This window comes from Chlorocebus sabaeus, chromosome 1 (genome assembly GCF_047675955.1).
Source record: "Chlorocebus sabaeus isolate Y175 chromosome 1, mChlSab1.0.hap1, whole genome shotgun sequence".
NCBI classification, from domain to species: Eukaryota; Metazoa; Chordata; class Mammalia; order Primates; family Cercopithecidae; genus Chlorocebus; species Chlorocebus sabaeus.
The window spans coordinates 120,523,855-120,549,303 of NC_132904.1; the positions used below are offsets into that span (position 1 = coordinate 120,523,855).

Sequence of the window (25,449 nt, forward strand, 5' to 3'; positions counted from 1 at the left end):
GTTTCACCATGTTGGCCAGGCTGGTCTTGAACTTCCGACTCTAAGTGATCTGCCCACCTCAGCCTCCCAAAGTGCTGGGATTAAAGGTGTGAGCCAACATTTGGTTTTTTAGGTCTTCAGTTTTTTCCTTCATTTGGGGCTGGAGTAGAAAAACAGGAATGAGTGTTATGGGGAAAAGACAATCATTAAAAGTGGAATAACACAATTAGGACAGTGGTTGCCTCTGGTGAGGAGTTCCGGAGGCACTGACAAGGAGCACAATGCCAGGCTCAATAGACTGGCACTGTTCTAGTTCTAAGTTGGGTGCTGCTGTCATAGGTGTTCATTTTATTGTGTTATTGCTACATATAATTTTGTACATCTCAAGTATTACATGGTAAACATGGGCACAGGGAGAATGGTTTAAAGGAAAAATGTCAGAATATGCAACCAAGTAGAGTACTAACGAATGAAAAATGTGACCAATGTTAATGAAGGTGATGTAACAATACTATCCAAAGGAGGATAAAATACTGACACTAAAATAAACAGCCTTTAACTGACAATCTAATAAAATATCTTCTCCCTACCTCATAAGATGGATCTCAAAGGTCACTGAGTGGAGATAAGAGTCAGGAAATGGCATACAGAGTGCTAGCATTTTGCACTTTTGTTAGACTCTAAACAATCATTTATGGCCTGTAGTTTGTCTGAATCTAGGTACTTTTCCGGCTGTCAGGTAGAGCAGCGTTCATTTTTCTGCACGCTGTTCTCCTGCCCAAACTTTCATTTCTTAACAGGGATCGCTGGGGTCCACGCTTTGAGAGTTTTTAAAAAGAAAGGAAGAAATCCAACATTATTATCACTTCAGTTTGCATTATCAGACAGATTGTACCTTCTGCTTTCTCCATACTGTGACCCAGTATCCAGCCTAAGGTATTCGAATGGCAAGATCAAGATCTGACCTGCACAAAGCGAGCCAGCAGCCTCCCCTATGCCACTCACATTATCTCACCACCAATATCTGTAAGCTGCACCAGAAATCAAAACTGAGCCTTAAATAGTCTGAGCTAGTGAGGGGGTTGTATTTCTTAGCCCTAATAACCACTTAAACGAGTAAAATTTAATTCCCCTAAGGAACCCCGCCTGAAGCAAACCCTCCCCAAGGGCACCACTGAGGGGGTAGCGCTGAAATGTTTTGGAAGATTCAGTCACCTGTTTCCAAATATTATCTAACTAGCTTCCCCTCCTTTCCTCCGAGCTCCCCTGCAGTTACTCCAGGACCCCGAAAGCCTCTTTCTGGGTACATTTGGGCCTCCCCACTGAGACAAACCGCACTTTCTTCCTGCGCACAGGCTGCATGTTAGGAATGGTGAGCGGGGGTGGAGAAAGTGGAGAGGCCGGGGTCCAACCCAGCAGACCCCTGCAGACCGGGCCTAGGTCGGAGACGCGAGCACCTAGCCTAGCTAGGTTCCTTCGTCGACCTTGAGAAAGGGGCGCGGATCCGTGTCCCCCAGGGGACACGGGGTCTCGGAGCCCGCACAGGCTGAGGGGCAGGGGTCCGGCCGAGCCGGGCCGCCTCACCTGCACTTCGGTCGGCCCACAGGATTAATGGCAGCACCAGCCCGAGTACAAGCCCCGGCGCCACCATGCTTGCAAGGATCCGCCCGCCGCTCGGGACTGGGAAGGTGGGCTCCCGGCGGGGGCGGGGTCTGGGCAGGGGCGGGGCCTGGGCGGGGGTGAGGCCGGCTCCACCCTTTTGCAGTCCTCGGAGCCTCCCGCGACCTCAGGACTGGGCCGTGCGCTCCCCTTCTCGGCCGCCGTAGTTTGTTTTTTTTTTTTTTAAAGTAAAAACGGTTACCCAGCAACGAGAAAAACAACCGGAACCGGCGGCACCTGCTTGGAGAGAAAGGAGGTGAGGCCGCTTCCCCACTTCCTCTCCGACACCGAGACCTAGCCTTTTCCCTTCGTCTCTTGTACTCTCTCTGCATCCCAGACACATCCTCGGAGCCCTGGGCCGTTTGGAGCCGAGGCAGCCCATTCTGCACGAATCTGAAATCCCAGGTCCTCAACATCTGCCCCTCCGCCCGCCCTCCTCTGCCCACATTGGTTCAGAATCTCGCCAGCCCTTTTCACCACCCTAGAATGGTTCGATACCTCTATCTACTGCTCCCTCAGAAAAAGCAAAAGAGAGGAGTCAGGCGTGGTGGCGCGCGCCTGTAATCCCAACTGCTCGGGAGGCTGAGGCGGGAGCATCGCTGGAGCCCAGGAGTTCCAGGCCAGAGACACCGTCTCAAAGGAAAAAAAGAAAAAAGCGATGAAACGAGAACCCTCCATAGTCTCATCAAACCGCCTAGTTCTCCCAGCCTGCACCCCTACCACGGCTTCCACCTCTATTCCGCATTGACGCACACTCTCACGTTAACAGGCCAGGTCTTTTCATACTCAGCAGCTCAGCCCACTGCTTAGCAGCTACCCTTAATCTGGCCCTTGTATTGCAAGACAGAAAGAGACAGCCTGGTCAAGAAGAAACCGGAAAATACAAGAATTCTAAAACTTTAGAGGCTGGGATTTCAAAATCGTGGCACACAGCCCCATCCCATCCCATCCCTCCCTCACACACACGCAGGCACAACCCCATTCCACAGTACAAAGGTGTTCGAAGCATTGTGGGCCATGCTTCAGAAGTGGCAGCAAAGGGAAAGGTTGTGCAACTTCTTCATTCAACAAATTAATTTCTAGAACCAGGACTAATTTCTACTCTTTAAAAAAAAAAAAAAAATAGACCTCAAACAGGGTCTTCTCAGCAATTGATAATGAATTCAATTTAAGTTTTTAACAATCATTCTCTCTAAATTCCTGTGTGATAGCAAAAATTACCCTTACCTTTTGAGAATACAAAGGGTAAAGAGAAAAAGACATATTGAAAATTATGGGTTTTTTGTAAGGTTTAAAAAAATGATTTGGCCTAGTGAATGGGTCTGTATTTGTATTTTTCTAATCCATAATGGAGATTACAAAACCCTTTGGAAGAAATAGATGGACTTGGGTTGTGTTAGAGAAAAAAGAATTCAAGTTAAAAAAATGTGGGTCTCAGAAATAATTTGTTGGCATAGTTGTGATTATAAAAGTAAAATCAGATAAATTTAAAGACAGTATTCTTTAATGAATCTTTAGGTTCCATAGGCAGTTCTTACCAAGAAGATGTCGATTCCATTCTCCAACACCCACTACCGAATTCCACAAGGATTTGGGAATCTTCTTGAAGGGCTGACACGCGAGATTCTGAGAGAGCAACCGGACAATATACCAGCTTTTGCAGCAGCCTATTTTGAGAGCCTTCTAGAGAAAAGAGAGAGTAAGCTTTCTAAAATTAGTCATTTTTTAAAATAAGAAACTAAACATTTGTTTATAGTAAAACTTGCTTAAGACCATCTCCATTCTGCAGAAAGCCTTTATGAGGCAGGGAGTTTCCATTAACAGTTCTTGCTCTTTGAAACAGTATGTACCTCTTTGATATGTTTTCTTAAATTCATTTCGTATTATCGAAGATTACCAGTTGATTATTCAGACCATCTTCATTGTATTTCTCACGGGCATGCAGTGTGGAAGGTAACTGCAAAAGAACATACATTTCTCGGGAGAAATCAGTGGGGGAAAAAAGATCATATAGTCTACCCTCGTCACGTTCCAGCACACTGTTCTTGTGCATCCCTGGCAGCTGACTATTATTCCTGAGATGAGTATCTGTAGTTTCCTTTCAATTTTGATTCCTTCCATTTGTAAGTATTATAAGTGCTGCAAAAAGAATTCTGCACTCCTTAAATAAACTGATATTCACTGGGGTATATGAAACTTTTCTGCAATAACGGCACAGACAACCTGCTTTGAAAGGCGAACTACCAGCTTGGAAACGTAATTTATATTCTTTATGCTAAATTCCATCCTGCACAGAGACCCAGATCCCCACTAACAATAACTCTTTGGTTGAAAGCCAAAGCAAAATTCCTTCACTCCCATAATAAAATTTATAAATCCCCAACCTTGAAGGTTTATGACTGTCAGGACTTTACCAGTTTGGTACTAAAAACCTATCCTTAGCCAGGCATGGTGGTGCGCACCTTTAGTACCAGCTACTCAGGGGCTGAAGCAAGAGGATCACTTGAGCCCAGGGATTCAAGACAGTAGTGAGCTATGAGTAAACCTGTGAATAGCCACTGCACTCTATCCTGGGCAACACAGTGAGTCCCCTTCCCCACTCCTGTGACCCCCGCCCCAACCCCCGGAAAGCCATTCTTGATTAGAATATCCATTTTGTGCAAATTCTTGTCATCATTACTTTTTATTACAGTATTCCAACGGAGTGGTAAAGGTGACTAGAAACAGGCACAAGCAAACAAACATTCAATTGTAATCATTTTATAGTGGAAGAAAACCTGGCACAAGGGTGGAATTAAAACAACTCCCACACACACTGCATAGCTCCACCCCTTGCTTTTTATGCCCTGCCCTCACAGAGCTCAAAATCTCTGCCAGTTTCCTGAACGTTGCTGGTCTTTTCCATATCCGGTCAGTGTGAATATTTGTTGCACAATCTGAAACTTTAAATATTTTCCACTGAGCACATTTGATAAACTATATGTAGAAGAGGAAAGTTATTAAGAGAAATCATTTGGCAATAGACTTGGGGGCCTATTTGAGGGAAAAGGTAGGAGGAGAGTGAGGATTGAAAAGCTACCTATCAGGCATTATGCTGATTACCTTGGTGACAAAATTGTCTCTACACCAAAGCCCCTTAACACAGAATTTAACCATGTAACAAATCTGCACATGTGTCCCTTGAACCTAAAATAAAAGTTGGAAGGGGAAAAAAATTATTTGGGAAAAGAGGTGAATTGTAATGAACATTAATTTTATTATAAGATTAACTACAAATTCATGCAGTAAAAGTCTTTAGTCATTTATTTAATTTTAGAACTCAGAAACATTCCATTAGAAAAACATTTGCATCATTGTTACTGGATCACAATAATTAAAGCAAATAATGATTCAGATTAATGGTCTCAGGACACTAGCTCTCAAAAACAATTAGTAAAACCATTTGAAAAAATTGTAAGCACCACACCCAATTCCACCCATGTCAACCAGAGGCAAATTATCCAGAAGATATAAGTATCAGAATTCAGTCTCTTCAAAAAGAAAAAAAAAGTAATCACTGTGGACTTCTGGCTCAGTCTCCCACACAATGCAAGAATTCCCTTGCCAGCATTCATCATAGGTGGTTACTACTCTTAATTGTTATTTTTGTGACAGGAAACATGTTAGTATATGATTTAAATGGTATTTCAGGTCACTAGGAAAAAGGTGGACTTTTTATTATTTTAAGATAAAGAAGGAAAAAGATAAAATTGGATCAATTTCTTATGTCATATACAAGGACAAATTCCAAATTAGTCGAGTATATAAATGTTTTTTAAAAGAAACCATACAGATACTAGAAGAAAACATGGATGAATTTCTCTATAAGAGAAGAAAAAATTTTGCTAGCTAAATTGCTTTAATTGCAATTAAAAATTTGGAAGCAATTAGAGAAAAGATTGTTATAAACTGACAACATAAAAGTAAACTTTTACATGAGAAAAAGCACTGTGAGGAAAACAAAACTACAAAAGACAAAAAATATTTGCATTTACATCCCAATGGGTTAATAGCCCTAATAAATAAATAGTTTGTAAAAACAGTATGTTATAGGCTTATAGAACCCAACAGAAAATATTGGCAAGAGATATGAGCAAACAATTCACACAAAAATGAATATAAATGGCACTTATGAAAAGATATTCAAACATCCATAGTAACAGAAGTCCAAATCAAAACTACACTGAGCTACCAATAACAACCCCTCCATTACATTGGCAAAGAGCCAACATACTCTGTAGGCTGTGGGATAATATGCATTTATATACATTGCTGGTAGATAAGTAAAATGCCATAACTTCCAGGAGGGGAACTTAGCAATACCTACCAAAATTATATATGTATTAAACCTTTGACCCAGAAGTGCCACTTCTACACTTTTCAGTGCATCATTCTTTGTAGAAACAACCCAAATATCCATAGGAGGTTGAGTGAACAAACTATAATACATCTACACAACTGAGTTATATATATAGCTGTTTTCAAAAATGAGAAAGACCTCTCGATAATACTATGGATGATACTGTACAGTGATTTTCAGGATATATTCAGTGAAAACAGCAAGATGGGGAAAAGTGTGCTTAGTGTGCTACCATTTTTTTAATACAAACGGGGGTCTCACAATGTTGTCCAGGCTGGCCTCAAACTCCTGGGCTCAAGTGATGATCCTCCTGCCTCAGCCTCCCAAAGTGCTGGCATAACAGCTGTGAGAAACAACACCTGGCCAGCGTGCTATCATTTAACAAAAGAGATTGATATGAATATATCTCTGTGTGTGTGTGTGTGTGTGTGTGTGTGTGTGTGTATTTGCCACAGGGTTTGGCTCTGGCTCTGTCGCCCAGGCTGGAGTGCAGTGGTATAATTGTGGATCGTGGCTCAAGCAGTCTTCCCACTTTAGCCTCCCAAGTAGCTGGAACTACAGGCATGCACAGACACGCTGGGCTAATTTTTGTTTTTTGGGGTTTTTTTTGTTTTTTTTGTTTGTTTGTTTGTTTTTGTAGAGACAGGGTTTTGCCATGTTGCCCAGGCTGGTCTTGAACTCCTGAGCTCAAGCATCTGCCAGTCTCCGCCTCCTAAAGTGCTGGGATTATAGGTATGAAGCACCATGCCCAGCTTTGTTTTTATTTTTAAATGGAAAAGTAAATCTTTAAAAACTTAACATTTACCTTTAGGAGAAAGTGAACAGGGTAGATTAGAGAGAACATTATAGAAAATATCTTGAATTTGGAATCATAAAAGTTTACATAGTTATAATTTTAAATTTAAAATTGTTAAGCTACTTGGGAGGCTGAGGCAGGGGAATGGCTTGAACCCGGGAGGCAGAGGTTCCAGTGGGCCGAGATCGCACCACTGCACTCCAGCTTGGCAACAGAGCGAGACTCCGTCTCAAGATTAAAAAAAAAAAAAAAAAGTAGTTTTAATTTTTATTTATTTTGAGACGGAGTCTCCCACTGTCGCCCAGGCTGGAGTGCAATGGCCTGATCTCGGCTCACTGCAAGCTCCCTCCTGGATTCATGCCATTCTCCTGCCTCAGCCTCCCGAGTAGCTGGGACTACAGGCACCTGTCACCACGCCCAGCTAATTTTTTTTTTTTTTTTTTTTTTTTGTATTTTTAGTAGAGACGGGTTTTCAGCATGTTAGACAGGATGGTCTCGATCTCCTGACCTCGTGATCCGTCCCCCTTGGCCTCCTAAAGTGCTGGGATTACAGTCGTGAGCCACCGCACCAGGCCAAGAAAAGCAGTTTCTAAAATGTAAAAGCAAAGTGAAACACATGAGCCTAACTAGTATAGATCGGGTGACATAACCACACAGAAAGGAATTATTTCAAGTGATATTACAATGGAGCAATTTGACTGTACATGCCTAGTGCATATATCCTAAAAACAAAATGAACTTTAAAAAAAAAAACCCTTAAGCTGCATTCAGTAATCATTGTTAATCATATTATGGTATGGTTATTCTGAAATTATATATTGAATTTATGTATTGTAGAACAAAGCAAGTAAGGAACTAAGCTAGTGTTATTAGGAATAAGATTTTTGGTGTAGGAAAAATAACATACAATTATGAAGATGAAAGAGGTTAATAAAATCCTGTAATCTTAAATTTGAGTTGAAAAATATCAGTGTAACCTCATGTTTTCTCTTTAAAAAATGAAAGAAGTATTTTCTAGCTCTGTACATTAAAGGCCTCAAAACAATGACCAACCTAGTACCAGTGAGCACCCAGCTTCTAGGTTGTCATCTCTAAATACCATTCCCAGGAATGAGGGCTTCTTGGAGAACAAGCTAATTTCATGAACTTGGCAGGAAATATACAAGATTAGGCTGAACGTCTTGCCATACCAGAAAACAAGGAAGCTATCAAAGGTTGCTAGAGATGTTTCCAAAGGACTCAGGAACATTTGAGCACCTGAATAAGCTACCACTGGACAAATGTTTAATAATTAGAGCATCAATAAGAATAATATGTGCATTGGATTGAAATGAATCCATTTTCTTAAACATTCGTGAATTTGTGATGGTTAAAGAAAAAACTCATTGGTCATCTTGAGAGGATCCGAGGAATCCAACTGATTATTCTGAAAACTGATAAATAAAAGGAAAGAACTAAACCTTTAACCTTTCTTTTCTGTAAGAACTGTTCTTCAGAGTAACCAAACAGTTGATGAGAAAAAGTTTTCTTTAATGAGTACTCCAGAAAATAAAAAAGTATTGATCAAATTAGAGCATTACCATTTCACAACCCCTAAAGAAATGATCTAAGCAAAGATCATCAGGGGGCCAATAAAAATTATAAAAAGAGTAACCAGATATTATAAATTTTATGACAGAATTACACAGCACTGCCAATCAAGTATACTTGCAGAAAAAAATCAAACCATCAAATCTGAATCAGATCAAATCTATACATCTAGCTGCCAGTCTACAGGAAATTCAAAGGCAGAAGTACTTGTTAAAAGCCACCATGGGGATAATCAGAAACATCTGAACTGTGAAAAACTCCAAAGAGAAAATGACCTAATTTCATCAACAAATAAATTGCAAGGAAAGAATAGGGACTGGGGGATCTTCCTTTAAAAGAAATTTAAAAGACATACAAAGGGCTGTGCATGCCCATTTTCGGGGTCCTGATTTGAACCAACAAATAAACAGACAATGGAAGAAATTTGGATAGTTGACTGAATAGTTGAGGATATTAGGGAATTGTTAATATTTTTAGTATTTTGAAGTATGATATGGTGTTGTGGTTATATTTTAAGAGAGTATATATTGAGATACATTGTGAAATAAATAATTGTAGATAAAATAACAGGATGCAAGGGAGGGGTTGGGTTAAACATAATCAGAAGAAAGTGCAGAAAAATAATTAGAAGAAAAGGTTATAGATAAAATAAATCATGGGTTGATCATTGAATCTAGACAATATGCTTATGGGAGTTTGTTATCCTATCTACTTTTTAACTTTGAAGTTTTTCATAATATAAAGTTAAAGACAAAATTATGTAAAAATAAATACCTCTCCTTGTCTACGTCAACTGTCTACATAATATACTTCATTAAAAAAAATTTCTCCCATCCTTCACTTTTCCAAACTTTCTGACAACTTAGCATTTAGTTTTATACATTTTTCTGTGTTTACTAATACATGTTCTAAGTGTCTACATTTATATTTAAGTACTGGCATTTGTTCTTTTTCCCTTTTTATTATAAATTCTATGAAGGCAGAAATTATGTTTTTAGTGCTTTTCTAAATATCCCCAAAGGCTCATCCAATGTTCAGTTGGTTATTATATATTTAATAATCACGGGTAATGTCTGCAGTGCTAGGCTATGTACAATGTCAATAAGATTTTGGACTGTCAGTAAAGAACCTATAATTTGAAAAGAGAAACTTATATTTGTGTTACTATTCTACATTTACCTTAATGAATTCAAGTAAATCTGAAGTTACTATATTTTTATTATTTAGAAACCAACTTTGATCCAGCAGAATGGGGGAGTAAGGTAGAAGACCGCTTCTATAACAATCCGGCATTCGAGGTATGGTCCTTTGAAGCTATTGGATTTGGCTATTTCTTCTGTCTGTCAACAGCTAGTGATTATTAGGCTATCCCCAGAATTGTGAGAATTATGTGAGGAGGCATCACAAATAGCTTATTAAATCTTTTTAATTGTGCTGGGATTTTTTGATGAGAATATTTTTCTAAAGTATCTGAGTCATGTACAGATATTTCACGTAAGTTTAACAATGAACACCAGGAAGAAGGTGCTTAAAAGTTATGAATAATTATTTCATCATTTATTCTTCAAATGTTTTCAGCATCATTTGAAGTAGTGCTAAGCAATAGCAGGTACTCCACAAATAATTACTGAATTAATAGATGATATTTCATAGACCAAAACACTATTAGTCCAATTATTTCATTATCATTGATATTATATCATTGATACAATAGACTGGTTAGAATTAAAGATGGTGGCCGGGCGCGGTGGCTCAAGCCTGTAATCCCAGCACTTTGGGAGGCCGAGACGGGTGGATCACAAGGTCAGGAGATAGAGACCATCCTGGCTAACATGGTGAAACCCCGTCTCTACTAAAAAAATACAAAAAACTAGCCGGGCGCCGTGGCGGGCGCCTGTAGTCCCAGCTACTCGGGAGGCTGAGGCAGGAGAATGGCGTGAACCCGGGAGGCGGAGCTTGCAGTGAGCTGAGATCCGGCCACAGCACTCCAACCTGGACGACAGAGCGAGACTCCGTCTCAAAAAAAAAAAAAAAAAAAAAAAAAAAAAAGAATTAAAGATGGTAATGGTATAGTTTTTTCAGAGTCTGAGCCTATCTTTCTCTTCAGCAGCTTTACAAAGACAGCTTTCTCAACCAAGTTTCCTCAAAAAAATTAAGGCCTAAACCAAAAGCACTAATTGCATGTAAGGAATCGGTGTCCTGCTTTGTATCTAGAATGGTTCTGGTTAGGTACCATCCTTGGGAGAATTGAGAAAAGAGCCACTCAAAATATTCTCTGTGTTCCATGGTTTAGATAATGAATGCTGGTTGAGAAAGGCTGTGTGGTATCAGCATTATTGGCAGCAACTGGAAACTTGATAGAAATTCAGAGTCTCACAGGAAACATGAAAAACAAGGAAATATGACACCCCAGAATGAACACAACAATTCTCCAGCAATAGATCGTAACTGGAATGAAATTCTTAAAGTATCAGATAAGGAAGTCAAAATACTGATTTTTAAATATGGTCAGTGAGGTGGAAGATAAATCTGAAAACCAATACAAAGAACTCAGTGAAACAATTCAGGATATGAATGAAAAATTTTACAAGGGGATAGATTTTTATTTTTAAAAAAACCCTAACATAAGTTCTGGAATTGATGAATTTATTGAAGGAAATATAAAATACATTCAAAAGCTTTAATAATAGACTAGACTAAGTAGAACAAAAAATGTTTAGAACTTGATTACATGTCTGAAACAATCCAGTAAGACAAAAATAAAAAAGAATAAACAAAGCCTTTAAGACATTTGGGACAACATAAATCAGCTGAATATTTGAATTATTGGTATCCCCAAGGCCAAAAAGATCAGAAGGCTTAGAAAACCTATTTAATGCAATAATAGATGAAGGCATCACAAGTTTAGCAAGAGATTTAAACATCCAGATATAGGAGGTGCAGTGATTCCCCAAACAAATACAATGCAAAAAAAAAAAAAGTTTTCACCACAGCACATTAGAATCAAACTATCTAAAGTCAAAGAGTGAATTCTAAAAACAGCAAGAGAAAAACATCTCATCAACTGTGAGGGAAACCCAATCAGACTAATAACCATACTTCTCAGCAGAAAGCTGACAGGCCAGGAGAGAATGGGATGAAAATTCAAAGAGCTGGAAGAAAACAACCATCAGCCAAGAATTCTATATCCAGCAAAATTAGCCTTCATAAATGAAGGAGAAATAAAGTATTTCCCAAACAAGCAAATGCTGAGGGCGTTTGTCTGTACGAGGCTGACCCTACAAGAAGTCTTCGAGGAAATCCTAAACTTGGAAGCAAAAAGATGGCATTTAGCATCATGAAAACACATGAAAGTATGAAACTCACTGTTAAAGCAATCACACAAAGGAGAAACAGAAATGAATGAAATAGCACCACTACAGAATTCCACCAATCCACAGTGACAAACAGTAAGAGAAAAAGAAACAAATAATGTATAAAATAACCAGAAAACAATTAACAACATGACAAAAGCAACAAAACTCTACATATCAATAATAACTTTAAACATATATGGATTAAATGCTCAACATAAAAGCTATAGACTGACTGAATGGATTTCTTTAAAAAAAAAAAAAACATGATTCAGCTAAATGCTGCTAATAAGAAACTCACCTTACCTGTAAAAACATATAGACTGAAAGTAAAAAGGTAGAAAAAGATATTCCATGCCAACAGAAACCAAAAGCAAGCAGAAATAGCTATAATTATATTAGGTAAAACAGACTTTAAGTCAAAAACAGTAAAAAGCAACAACAAACAAGTTTATTTTATAATGATAAAGGGATCAATTCAGTAAGAGGATATAACAATTGTAAATATATACACACCCAGCACCGCAGCAACCAGATTCATTAAAAAAAAAATTACTATGTCTAAAGACAGAGGTAGACTATAATACAATAATAGTGAGGGGCTTCAACACCCCACTGAAAGCATTAGGCAAATTATCTAGACAGAAAATAAACAAAGTAACTGATATCATTTGACTGTGTCCCCACCCAAATCTCATCTTGAATTGTAGTTCCCATAATCCCCACATGTTGTGGGAAGGATGCAGTGGGAGGTAATTGAATCATGGGGGGTGATGGTTTAATAAGGGGCTTTTCCCCCCTTTGCTCAGCTCTCATTCTCTCTCCTGACACCCTATGAAGAGATGCCTTCCACCATGATTGTAAGTTTTCTGAGGCCTTCTCAGCCATGCAGAACTGTGAATCAATTAAACTTCTTTTCTTAATAAATTACCCAGTCTCAGGTATTTCTTCATAGCAGCATAAGAACAGACTAATACAATGACTTTTTTTTGAGGCAAAGTCTCATTCTGTCACCCAGGCTGGAGTGCAGTGGCACAATCTCAGCTCACTGCAACCCCCACCTCCTGGGTTCAAGTGATTGTCCTGCCTCAGCCTCCCGAGTACCTGGAATTACAGGTGCATGCCACCACGCCCAGCTAATTTTTGTATTTTGTGTTTTCACCATGTTGGCCAGGCTAGTCTCAAACTCCTGTCCTCAAGTGATCCATCCACCTCTGCTTCCCAAATTACTGGGATTACAGTCATGAACCACTGCTCCCAGCCTAATACAGTAAATTGGTACTGCAGAGAGTAAGGCACTGCTATAAAGATACCCAAAAATGTGGAAGTAACTTTGGAACTGGGTAACAGGCAGAGGTTGGAACCATTTGGAGGGCTCAGAAGACAGGAAGATGTTGGAAAGTTTAGAACTTCCTAAAGACTTGTTGAATGGCTTTGACCAAAATGCTGATAGTGATATGGACAACGAAGTCTAGGCTAAGGTGGTCTAAGATGGAGATGAGGAACTCATTGAAAACTGGAGTAAAGGTCACTCTTACTATACAAAGAGAGTGGCAGCATTTTGCCTCTTCCCTAAAGATCTGTGGAACTTTGAACTTGAGAGAGATAATTTACGGTATCTGGTGGAAGAAATTTCTAAGCAGCAAAGCATTCAAGAGGAAGCAGATCATAAAAGTTTGGAAAATTTGCAGCCTGATGACACAACAGAAAGCAAACCCCATTTTCTGGGGAGAAATTCAAGCTGGCTGCAGAAATTTGCATAAGTAATAAGAAGCTACATGTTAATCACCAAGACAATGGGGAAAATGTCTCCAGGGTATGTCAGAGACCTTCACAGCAACCTCCCATCACAATCCTGGAGGTGTAGGAGGGAAAAATGGTTTCCTGGGCCAGACCCAGGGCTCCCCTGCTCTATGTAGCCTCGGGACATGGTGCCCTGTGTCCCAGCTGCTTCAACTCCAGCCCTGGCTCAAAGGGGCCAATGTACAGTTCAGGCCATTGCTTCATAGGGTGCAAACTCCAAGCCTTGGTGGCTTACATGTGGTGTTGAGCCTGTGGGTCCACAGAAGTCAAGAATTGAAGTTTGGGAAACTCCACCTAGATTGCAGAGGATGTATGGAAACACCTGGATGTCCAGGCAGAAGTTTGCAGCAGGTTCAGAGCCCCCATGGAGAACCTCTACTAGGGTAGTGCAGAAGGGAAATGTGAGGTCGGAGCCCACACAGAGTCCCCATTGGGGCACTGCCTGGTGGAACTGTGAGAAGAGGCCCACCGTCCTCCAGACCCTAGAATGGTAGATCCACCAACAGCTTGCACTGTGCACATGGAAAAGCTGCATACACTCAATGCCAGCCCATGAAAGCAGCCAGGTAGGGAGCTTTACCCTGCAAAGTCACAGGGGTGGAGCTTCCCAAGGCCATGGGAGCCCACCTCTTGCATCAGCACACCATGGATATGAGACATGGACTCAAAGAAGATAATCTTGGAACTTTAAGGTTTAATGACTGCCCTGTTGGATTTCAGACTTACATGGGGCCTGTAGCACCTTTGTTTTGGCCAATTTCTCCCATTTGGGGCAGGTGTATTTACCCAATGCCTGTATTCCCATTGTATCTTGGAAGTAACTAACTTGCTTTTGATCTTACAAGCTCATAGGCATAACAAACTTGCCTTGTCTCAAATAAGACTTTGAACCTGGACTTTTGGGTTAATGCTGGAATGAGTTAAGACTTTGGGGGACTGTTGGAAAGGCATGATTCTGTTTTGAAATGTGAGAGCATGAGATTTGGGAGGGGCCAGGGGCCAAATGATATACTTTGGCTGTGTCCTCACCCAAATCTCATCTTGAATTGTAGTTCTCATAATTCCCACATATCATGGGAGGGATCTTGTAGAGGTAATGGAATCATGGGTTCGGGGGTGGTTTAATAAGGGGCTTTTCTCTCTTTGCCCTGCTCTCATTCTCTCTCTTGCCACCCTTTGAAGAGGTGCCTTCCGCCTTGATAGTAAGTTTCCTGAGGTCTCCCCAGCCATGCAGAACTGAGAGTCAATTAAACCTCTTTTCTTTATAAATTACCCAGTTTCAGGTATTTCTTCATAGCACTGTGAGAATGGATTGATACAATAGCATTGGACTGAAACCTGACTTTAAGCAAATGGACCTAACAGACATTTACAGAACATTCTACCCAACAACTGCAGAATATGTATTCTTTTCATCAGTACATGGAACATTGTCAAAGATAGACCATATTATGTTAGGGCACAAAACAAGTCTCAACAAATTTTAAAAAGTCAAAATAATATCAAGTATCTTGTCAGACCACAGTGGAATTAAACTAAAAATCAATACCAAGAGGAACTTTGGAAATGATACAAATACATGGAAATCAAACAACATGTCTCTGAATGTCTATTGGATTAAAAAAGAACTTAAGACAGAAATTTTTAAAAACTGTTTGAAACAAATGAAAACTGGAAACACAACATATCCAAACCTATGGTATACAGAAAAAGTAGTGCTAAGAGAGAAGTTGATAGCAATAAATGCCTACATCAAAAATGCAGAAAGATTACAAATTAATAATCAAAGGATGAACCTCAAGCAACTTGAAAAGCAAGAACAAACCAAACAGTAGCAGAAGAGAGAACAAAGATCAGAGCAAAACTAAATTAAATAGAGACTAAAATAACATACAAAGGCTTAACAAAACAAAAACTTGGTTCATTGAAAAGATAAATAAAATTGATAAATCGCTATCTAGACTAACCAAGAAGAGAGAAGACCCAAATAAACAAAATCAGAAATGAAAAAGAAGATATTACAACTGATAGCACAGAAATACAAATGGTCATCAGAGACCATTATGAACAATTATACACTCACAAACTAGAAAACGTAGAGGAAATAGATAATTTCCTGGAAACATACAACCAACCAAGATTGAACCAGGAAGAAATAGAAAACCTGAACAGACTAATAACAAGTAGCAAGATTGATTCAGTAATAAAAATCTCCCCCACCCCAACACCACCAAAAAAAAAAGCCTAGGACTGGATGGATTCACAGCCAAATTCTACCCAGTCGTACATACAAAAGAGAACTAATACCAAGCCTCCTGAAACTATTCCAAAGAATTGAGAAGAATGGATTCTTCCTAACTCGTTCTATGAAGCCAGTATCACCCTAATACCAAAAACGAGACAAGGACCCAACAAAAACAGAAAACTACAGACAAATATTCCTGATGAACATAGATTCAAAAATCTTCAACAGAATACTAGCAAACAGAATCCAACAGCACATCAAAAAGGTAATACACCATGATAAAATCAGTTTTAAACCAGTGATGCAAGGATGGTTCAACATATGCAAATCAATAAATGTAATACATCACATCAACAAAATGAAAGACAAAAACCATATGCAGAAAAAGCATTTGATAAAATCCGACATCCCTTCATGATAAAAAACCTCAACAAACTAGGCAGAGAAGGAACATACCTCAAAACAATAAATGCCATATACAAAAATCCCACAGCTAATATTATACCGAATGGGAAAAAGTTGAAAGCAATCCCCCAAAGAACAGGAACAAGACAAGGATGCCCATTTTCACCCTTCCTATTCAACATAGTACTGGAAGTCCTAGCCAGAGCAATGAGGTAAGGGAAAGAAATAAAAAGCATCCATACTGGAAAAGAGGAAGTCACATATCTCTGTTTGCTGATATATATATGTATATATATTCAGAGATGGGGTCTCATTCTGTCATCCAGGCTGGAGTGCCATGGTGTAATTATAGCTCACTGTAGCCTTGGCCTCCTGGGCTCAAGGGATCCTCCCATCTTAGCCTCCCGAGTTGCTAGGACTACAAACATGTGCCACCACACTGAATAATGTTTTTGTCTTTTGTAAAAACGGGCTTTTGCTATGTTCAAGCAGGTCCCAAACTCCTGGCCTCAAGCGATCATCCTGCCTTGGCCTCCCAAAGTGCCGGGATTACAGACATGAGCCACCATGCCTGAATCCCAATATAATCTTATATCTAGAAAAATCTAAAGACTCCACAAGAAAACTCTTAGATTTGTTAAATGAATTCAATAAAGTTACAGGATACAAAATCAATGCACAAAAATCAGTAGCATTTCTATACACTAATAACAGTCTAACTGAGAAAGGAATCAAGAAGGCAATTCCATTTATAATACCTTTAAAAAACACATAGGAGTAAATGTAACCAAGGAGGTGAAAAAACTGTACAAGAAAAACTACAGAACACTGATGAAACCAATTGAAGATGACACAAACAAATGGAAAAACATCACAGGCTCATGGATCAGAAGAATTAATATCTTTAAAATGACCATACTTCTCAAAACAATCTACAGATTCATTGCTCTCCCTATCAAAGTACCAACTCACTTTTCACAGAATTGGGAAAAATAATCCTAAAATTCATATGGAACCAAAAAAGAGTCCAAATAGCCAAAGCAATCCTGAACAGAAAGAACAAAACTGGAAACATCACATTACCTGACTTCAAATGATATTATAGTTTGGTGCAAAAGTAATTTACCATTTTTGCTATTACTTTCAGTGGAAAAGACAGCAATTACTTTTGCACCAACCTAATACAAGGCTATAGTAACCAAAACAACATAGAACTGGTATAAAAACAGATACATAGATCAATGGAATAGAGGAGAGGAGCCAGAAATAAAACCATGTACATATAGCCAACTGATCTTTAGCAAAGCTGATAAGAACATATATTGTGGAAAGGATATCATCCTCTTCAATTAATAGTGCTGGCAAAATTGGAGAGCCATATGTAGAAAAATGAAGCTGGACCCCTATCTCCCATTGTACACAAAAATCAACTCATCATGGATTAAAGACTTAAACATAAGACCTAAAACTATAAAAATACTAGAAGAAAACCTAGGGGAAACTTTTCTGGATATTGGTCTAGGCAAAGAATGTATGACTAAGACCACAAAAGCACAGGCAACAAAAACAAAAATAGACAAATGGGACTTAATTAAACTAAGAAGCTTCTGCACAGTAAAAGAAATAATCAACAGAGTGAAGACATAAGCTGTTGAATGGGAGAAAATATTTGCAAACTATTCATCCAACAAGGGACTAATATCCAAAATACACAAGGGAGTCCAACAATTCAACAACAACAAAAAATAAGTAATCCCATTAAAAAGTGGGCAAAGGGCTGGGAGTGGTGGTTCATGCCTGTAACCCCAGCACTTTGGGAGGCAAGGCAGGAAGATTGCTTGAGCCCAGGAGCTTGACATTAGCATGCGCAACATGTCAAAACCCATCTCTTCAAAAAATTAGCCAGATGTGGTGGTGTGCACCTGTAGGCCCCAGCTACTTGGGAGGCTAAGGTGAGAGGACTACTTGAGCCCACAGGCCAAGGCTGTAGTGCACTCCAGCCTGGGCAACAGAGTGAGGCCCTGTCTCAAAAAGAAAGAAAGAAAGAGAGAGAGAAAGAGAGAAAGAAAGGAGGGAGGGAGGGAGGGGAGAAGGGAGGAAAAAGCACTTGGAAAAGGATATGAATAGAGATTTTTTTAGAAGAAGACATACAGTGTCCAACCGGTATATTTAAAAATGCTCAAAATCACTAATCATCAGAGAAGTACAAATCAAAACTACAATAAGATATTATCTTACCCCACTCAGAATGACTATTATGAAAAAGACAATAACAGATACTGGCAAGGATGCAGAGAAAGGAGAACTCTTATACACTGTTGTCAGGAATGTAAATTAGTACAGCCTCTAACGAAAGCAGTATGGAGATTTCACAAATAACTAAAAATAGAACGACCATTCAGTCCAGCAATCTCTGTGCTAGGTATCTACCCAAGGGAAAATAAATCAATACATCAAAAGATACCTTCATTTTTATGTTGTTTGCAACACCATTCACAACAGCAAAGATATGGAATCAACCTAAGTGTCTGTCCAATGGATAAATGAATAAGGAAAATATGGGATATGTACACAATGGAATACAATTCAGCCATAATAAAGAATGAAGTCATGTCTTTTCCAGCAACGTGGATGAAACAGGAGGCCATTATCTTAAGTGAAACAAGCCAGGCACAGAAAGACATGTAGTGCTTGTTTTCATTCATAAGTGGGTGCTGAAAAAATGTGTTTAAATGGGCATAGACAGTGGAATGATAGATAATGGAGACTCAGAAGAGTGAGGAGCGGTGGGAGAAGGGACAATAATGAGAAATTGGTTAAAGGCTAAAATGTACATTATTTGGGTGACTGACACCCTAAAAGCCCTGACTTGATCACCAATCCACACATGTAACAAAATTGTACATGTACTCCATAAATGTGTACAAATAAAAAAGAAAAAGAAGAAATTCAAAGTATTGGGCCCCACTCCAGGTCTACAAATCTACATTTTTAAGAGATCACCAGAATAATTCGTAGGTACATTAAAATTTGAGAACACTGCTCTAGACAACTGAGGTAGTACTATTAGCCACAAAGCACAGCAGATATTAGAACTGAAAAGAATTAACAAAGTTCAAGTTTTGGTGGTGTTCTCCAGTAGATTTGGGGAATTTCCTGAAGAAGGAGTTGTCACTTATTACACGAGTTTGAAAGTGAAGTTCCATCCATTTGTGCCTGCAGATATGGGTGTGTTCTGTGTATTTCCATTTTACTAGATTCTTTGTGCTCATGTTTTAATTGTATTCATGTTTTATCAATATCAAAGGAATAATGTTGAAAAATGTTAAAATCCTTGCATCACATAGCAATTTTGGGATGTTTCTTTTTTTAATTTTAAAGACTTTATTTGATTAACTTATACTTAAATTTTGGTTTTATGGGTTAAAGAAACTCTTTCCATAGGTGTGAATTAGCAATGGAGGAAGACTTAAATAGCCACGTCAAAATAGGCAGAGGTGGTTTCTCCTTTTATATTTAAATCATAAAGCAAAACTCCACAGCAAAAGTTACTTCTTTGACTAGTTTTAATCCATAAATGTCACTAAAAAGTCAATTTGATGTCACATTCTGGAAGACAATGTCATTTATTTTATTCCTATTTTAGAAACTATTGGAACCTCTTTTTTATACTTTGTTCAGGATTCATTACATCATCTTACCAACTTTTAGTATAGGACAGTGGTTTATTTTTAACATAAAACAGTGGTATACACATTCCAAAGCAACAGATCAAACATTTTTGCCAATTATTTGGTCTTTAATATTTGTTTACACATATTCCCTTAAGAGCTTTTATTATTTCTTCTTGTTTCAATGTATTTTCCTTATTAAAAGATAAATATGTAGTATTTAATTCCCCCTATTTCTCAGTAATTTAAAGTAATATTTCATTACTTCTAAGCAGTTTGATACAACATTTTGCTATTTTGGAAACATTGCTGATTTGGCTGTCTTCTACCTGTCCAGGAGCAAGAACCACCTGAGAAAAGTGATCCTAAACAAGAAGAATCTCAGATATCTGGGAAGGAGGAAGAGACATCAGTCACCATCTTAGTATGTAATATTTTTCATATACTATTGGATTCCTACAAATAATTATATTGCCCAATTTAAAATTGAACTCTAAATATGAATGTCTATTATCTTTATTGTCAAAATTATGATTTTACTTTTCCAGATAATTAACATCAGTGATAAACTAACTGGTAGATCATTTTCAGCCATGCCTCTTATGATCAAAAACTCATTTTTCCCTTAAAAATTAAATCTTATTTTTCAAGATTGTTAATGGATGGAAAAATCTCCCTATGAGGAAGGGCAGACAAAACTCACAGGCCTAGTCATGATCCTTCAGATTCATCTTCCACTTTGGGAATTTTTCACTAATTGGTGCTGTCACCACTACACAATAGCAAATGTTCAGAGATAACAAAAGGAAAAATCACAGGGAATTACATACAGCCAAAATAATGGCTTTACAACAATGTGGCTTATTTGTCTTCCATGCATAACCCTCTACAAAAATGCCTTTGTGCCTGATGTCCTACATCCAAGCAGTCAAGACATAGCAGAAGCCAGGTGCGGTGGCTCACGCCTGTAATCCCAGCACTTTGGGAGGCCAAGGCAGGCGGATCACGGTGAAACCCCATGTCTACTAAAAATACAAAAAATTAGCCGACTGTGGAGGCGGGCTCCTGTAGTTCCAGCTACTTGGGAGGCTGAGGCAGGAGAATGATGTGAACCCAGGAGGCGGAGGTTGTAGTGAGCCGAGGTCGCACCACTGCACTCCAGCCTGGGCAACAGTGCAAGACTCCTTCTCAAAAAAAAAAAAAAAAAAAAAAAAAAGGACATACCAAAAGGCCTATGTTCGGTAATGTCACTTTAATAACTTGAAGTCAGCAACAGTGAGAATATTAAGACCATGGCAAACAGTGCAAATCAGGGTTTTGTTTCTTCTGGAGAGCCAGTTGTTAAAACACTTACCAGTATACCATTGTCTATATTCTTCATACTCCAGACTCTTGTGGACTAGGCCTCATAAGAAAGAAGAACTCAGTCTCTACAATGTCAAAGTTCAAACTTCTGAGTTCCTTTTTATGTCTTAGGTCCCAGGTAGTTGCCCAAGAACTGGCAGCCAGAATGGATATCCCCTCAAGGAATACCCTACTTCCTACCTAGTGATGCATTGCTTTTCCCTATAAGATTTACAGGTGGCCGGGCACGGTGGCTCAAGCCTGTAATCCCAGCACTTTGGGAGGCCGAGACGGGCAGATCACGAGGTCAGGAGATCGAGACCATCCTGGCTAACCTGGTGAAACCCCGTCTCTACTAAAAAATACAAAAAACTAGCCGGGCGAGATGGCAGGTGCCTGTAGTCCCAGCTACTCGGGAGGCTGAGGCAGAAGAATGGCGTAAACCTGGGAGGCAGAGCTTGCAGTGAGCTGAGATCAGGCCACTGCGCTCCAGCCTGGGCGACAGAGCGAGACTCAGTCTCAAAAAAAAAAAAAAAAAAAAAGATGTACAGGTTATTCAATTGTATTGTTTTCTGTTATATTCAATTATATTCAATTTCCATTGTATTCAATTATATTCAATTGTACTCTGAAGATTCATGCATTTTACTGTCTATAAATTTAGAGCTAAAAATTTATAACCAATTTTTTTTAAAAGAGGATATGTGTCAAAGTTCAACCAACCATGTTAAAACTGACATTATTGGACTAAATGGATTTTATTTATTTACTATTAGGTTGTACTGAAATAACATTAAGATATAACAGGAAGATTAACATTAAGATGTAACAGGAAGTCAAGCAAGAAGGGAGTTTTATTTCCTTACATCTTTCATAGGTGCTCTTACACAGATTTTCATGAGTTTGAGTTTGAGTAGGGATCTCATTGATTTCAAACTTGAGTGTATTTGTTTGCCTATATTAGGATGTCGTCTCGAAGAATTTTGTACCATTCTGTTTGCATCTAAAAGTTTAAGAGCTAGATTTGTCTCGTTGTTTATAATGGGGGCATAGGAGGCTTGAGCAACCCAAAGGTCCATTAATATGAGATTGAGTAAATATTAAATAAAAGTACATCAGTATAATATAATGATGTCATAAAAAAAGAATGAGCAGAGTTATACACTGACTAATAACACAGAAAAAGAGAACCAAGATATATCATTACATGGAAAAAGTAGCTGTAGAACTCTGTGATTAGCATGATCTCATTTTTAAAATAAAAAGGCACATATATATATATATATATACCCATATGAATATATTTGCATATAGAGAAAATTTTGGAAGGATGTAGATACTCAACTCATAATAATGGGTATCTCCCAGAGGCAGGATTTGGATAGAGGGAGAAAATTATCACTGCCAGTGACATTTGAGTTTTTAAAGTGTATACATGTCATTTCTATAATTTTAAAAGATATATTAAAAGCTATATATTCAATTGTACACTGAAGATTCATGCATTTTACTGTCTGTAAATTTAGAGCTAAAAATTTATACCCAATTTTTTTTAAAAGAGGGTATGTGCCAAAGTTCACCCAACCATGTTAAAACTGACATTATTGGACTAAATGGATTTCTCTTTGGCACCTCACTTTAAATGTATAACTATGATTAGCTAATCATTGAGAAATTGAGAAGTTATTCTAATTCATTATATATGATTGTGATTATTTTGAAACATAACATTTACTATTCTTTCTCCTTAACATTTTTACTATGCCTCAAAGATTCTTTCTTGTCCCCCCAAACCCCCCAAAAAATGTTATTGCTCAGGAAACTTAAATAGACACTATTTTGGGGGAAAGAAAGTTGGCAATGATCTTTTGTTGCAGAGACATATTAAAAGATATGTCTTTTAATATCTATCTGTATTCTTCATACTCCAGACTCTTATGGACTAGTCCTCATAGGAAGAAGAACTCACTCTCTACAATGTCGAAGTTCAAACTTCCGAGTTCCTTTTTATGTCTCAGGCGAATAAAATGCCTGCTATTTTGGCATTTGCCATTTGGTACATATACCATGTGACAATATATGAAATTCCCTCAGGAAGCAACAACTCTCAGATAGTTGCATCCCTAAATTGATTAAATTTGTTGCATTATTTTTATGGCATCAAAAATACGGCATGTTTAAAGAGTCTCTTACTTTTTCTCCTTTCGATGAAGGACTCTTCTGAGGAAGATAAGGAAAAAGAAGAGGTTGCTGCTGTCAAAATCCAAGCTGCCTTCCGGGGACACGTAGCCAGAGAGGAGGTAAAGAAAATGAAAACAGATAGTCTTCAAAATGAGGAAAAAGAGGAAAACAAGTGAGGACACTGGTTTTACCTCCAGGACACATGAAAAATAATCCAAATCCATCAACCTTCTTGTTAATGTCATTTTTTCCTGAGGAAGGAAGATTTGATGTTGTGAAATAACATTCATTGCTGTTGTGAAAATCTGTCATGAGCATTTGTTTAATAAGCATACCATTGAAACATGCCACTTGAAGATTTCTCTGAGATCATGAGTTTGTTTACACTTGTCTCAAGCCTATCTACAGAGACCCTTGGATTTAGAATTACAGAACAAAAGCATCTGAGATTACAGAGATCTCAGAGGTTATGTGTTTTAACCATTATCAAATGAATAAATCCTCTCTATCACATCCCCCAAAAATGTTCTTTAGCTCCTGTTTCACTCCTAGTGATAAAAAATTTCACGGCTTTTTAATGATAGTGTATTTAATTTTGGAATTTTTAGAAAGATAAGTTGGGACAAAAATCTGCCTCCTTCAGCCTGGCCCACATGGTGAAACCCCATGTCTACTAAAAATACAAAAATTGGCCAGGCATGGTGGCGCACACCTGTAATCCCAGCTACTTGGGAGGCTGAGGCAGGAGAATTGCTTGAACCTGGGAAGTGGAGGTTGCAGTGAACCGAGATTGCACCACTGCACTCCAGCCTGGGTGACAGAGCAAGACTCCATCTCAAAAAAAAAAAAAAAAAAGAAAAGAAAAAAAAAAAAACCCTGCCTCCTTATAAGTTTAACCCACTGGCTTTCATTTTTCATACATGTATTCAATCATTTATTGAAAATGTATTGAGCACTATTCATGTGCTGGGAATTAATAGTGAATATTTGTTCTTACACTCAGGCAATTTACAATTCTTTATTGTTTTGCTCTCCAGAACCACACAGAACAAGACTAATAACATCATATTGGAAAAAGCAAGAGCTATCATATCATGCTGACTTCTTCAGTTAAAACTTCCCAAGTTTTTAAGTATACAAATGGTAATGCCTGTTTCACAAACTCAGAGGCTTTATCTCTTTTATGTTTTCAATGAACCATTCAAATCCCCAGCGCCTTATTTTTAGAAAGTTCAGTCTCTCCTTTTTGAGGCCTCTCCACCCTTGATTGTCGAAGAAACTGAGAGTTCATGTCTTAGACCAAAGGGTGCAGTTCTCTTCCCAATACAAAGGGTAGAAAGTGGAGTCTTACCATTTAGTTAATGCTGTTGCCTTCTACCATAATGTTGTAGCATAGTCCAGCAGACTGAGGCGATTCTCTGGCTGGTTCCAATCCTGCCTGCACCACAGTGGATGACCCATGATTTGGTTCCAGGATTACATCTCTCTTGGTTTATAGTCACAAAGTCAGTCTTCCCCCAAAACTCAAAAACAAGCCAGGATGGCTCAGTCCTGAGGAGCTTCTAAAACCAGGTATATGTTGTCACAACAAATACTCTCCTACAAATACTTTGATCCTTGTCCTAGGCTTAGACATGCTCTCTCTGCAAAGCAGTTTTATTTCAGGTGCCTCACTGCCCTTCCCTGGCACTGAGCCTTTATCAGACTCTGCAACAGAGGTTCCCCCAAGTGATCACCACTCAAACAGTTGATTCACACCAACGCTTCCAAGGTTGTGGCATTCATTCTCTAATGTCCACTCATACAGGCAGCCTTTCTCCTTCCAAAATCTTGCTGCCACTATAGAGAGTTTCATGCTAGCTAAACACAAGTCTCTAATATCCCCCTTCCTCCCCTCCTTAACCCCTCTCCTCCAGGCTTACAGAGTAAAAGAAATCAGTTCTCCTCCAGGATTCCAGCTGTTCGTCCCTCCCATTCCACTGAAAGCACCAGCTTCTTACACCTTCCCCTCTCAGACAGAGCCA

The 25,449-nt window shown here is 38.7% G+C and overlaps 2 protein-coding genes across 3 annotated transcripts in view; one reads left to right on the forward strand and one right to left on the reverse strand.

Annotated features, from left to right (window-relative positions):
• SIAE (sialic acid acetylesterase) overlaps positions 1 to 1,698 on the reverse strand; it is a 37,737-nt gene extending 36,039 nt beyond the window's left edge. The window contains exon 1 of the mRNA XM_008021338.3: positions 1,564 to 1,698. Within this exon, the coding sequence (XP_008019529.1) occupies positions 1,564 to 1,630 (67 nt within the window). The 5' untranslated portion in view covers positions 1,631 to 1,698. The remainder of the gene's footprint in view (positions 1 to 1,563) is intronic.
• A 56-nt stretch (positions 1,699 to 1,754) lies between these two features.
• SPA17 (sperm autoantigenic protein 17) lies at positions 1,755 to 24,999 on the forward strand. Of its 2 annotated transcripts, XM_038005047.2 has the most exons (6): positions 1,755 to 1,894; positions 3,157 to 3,337; positions 9,651 to 9,721; positions 20,238 to 20,324; positions 23,458 to 23,544; positions 24,463 to 24,999. In XM_038005047.2, exons 2-6 carry the CDS (start codon positions 3,184 to 3,186, stop codon positions 24,481 to 24,483), a joined length of 420 nt encoding a protein of 139 aa, XP_037860975.2. In that variant the 5' UTR covers positions 1,755 to 1,894; positions 3,157 to 3,183; the 3' UTR covers positions 24,484 to 24,999. The 2 variants fall into 2 exon arrangements, with proteins under 2 accessions (XP_037860975.2, XP_037860974.2); XM_038005046.2 differs by lacking the exon at positions 24,463 to 24,999 and having other exon boundaries at positions 23,458 to 23,949.
• The last annotated feature ends 450 nt before the right edge of the window (positions 25,000 to 25,449 follow it).

Coding starts and splice junctions, on each gene's coding strand:
- SPA17 (XM_038005046.2), top strand. CDS start 3,184: ATGTCGATTCCATTCTCCAACACCCACTACCGAATTCCACAAGGATTT. Junction 3,338..9,650: donor CCTTCTAGAGAAAAGAGAGA/GTAAGCTTTCTA, acceptor TTTATTATTTAG/AAACCAACTTTGATCCAGCA. Junction 9,722..20,237: donor ATAACAATCCGGCATTCGAG/GTATGGTCCTTT, acceptor CTACCTGTCCAG/GAGCAAGAACCACCTGAGAA.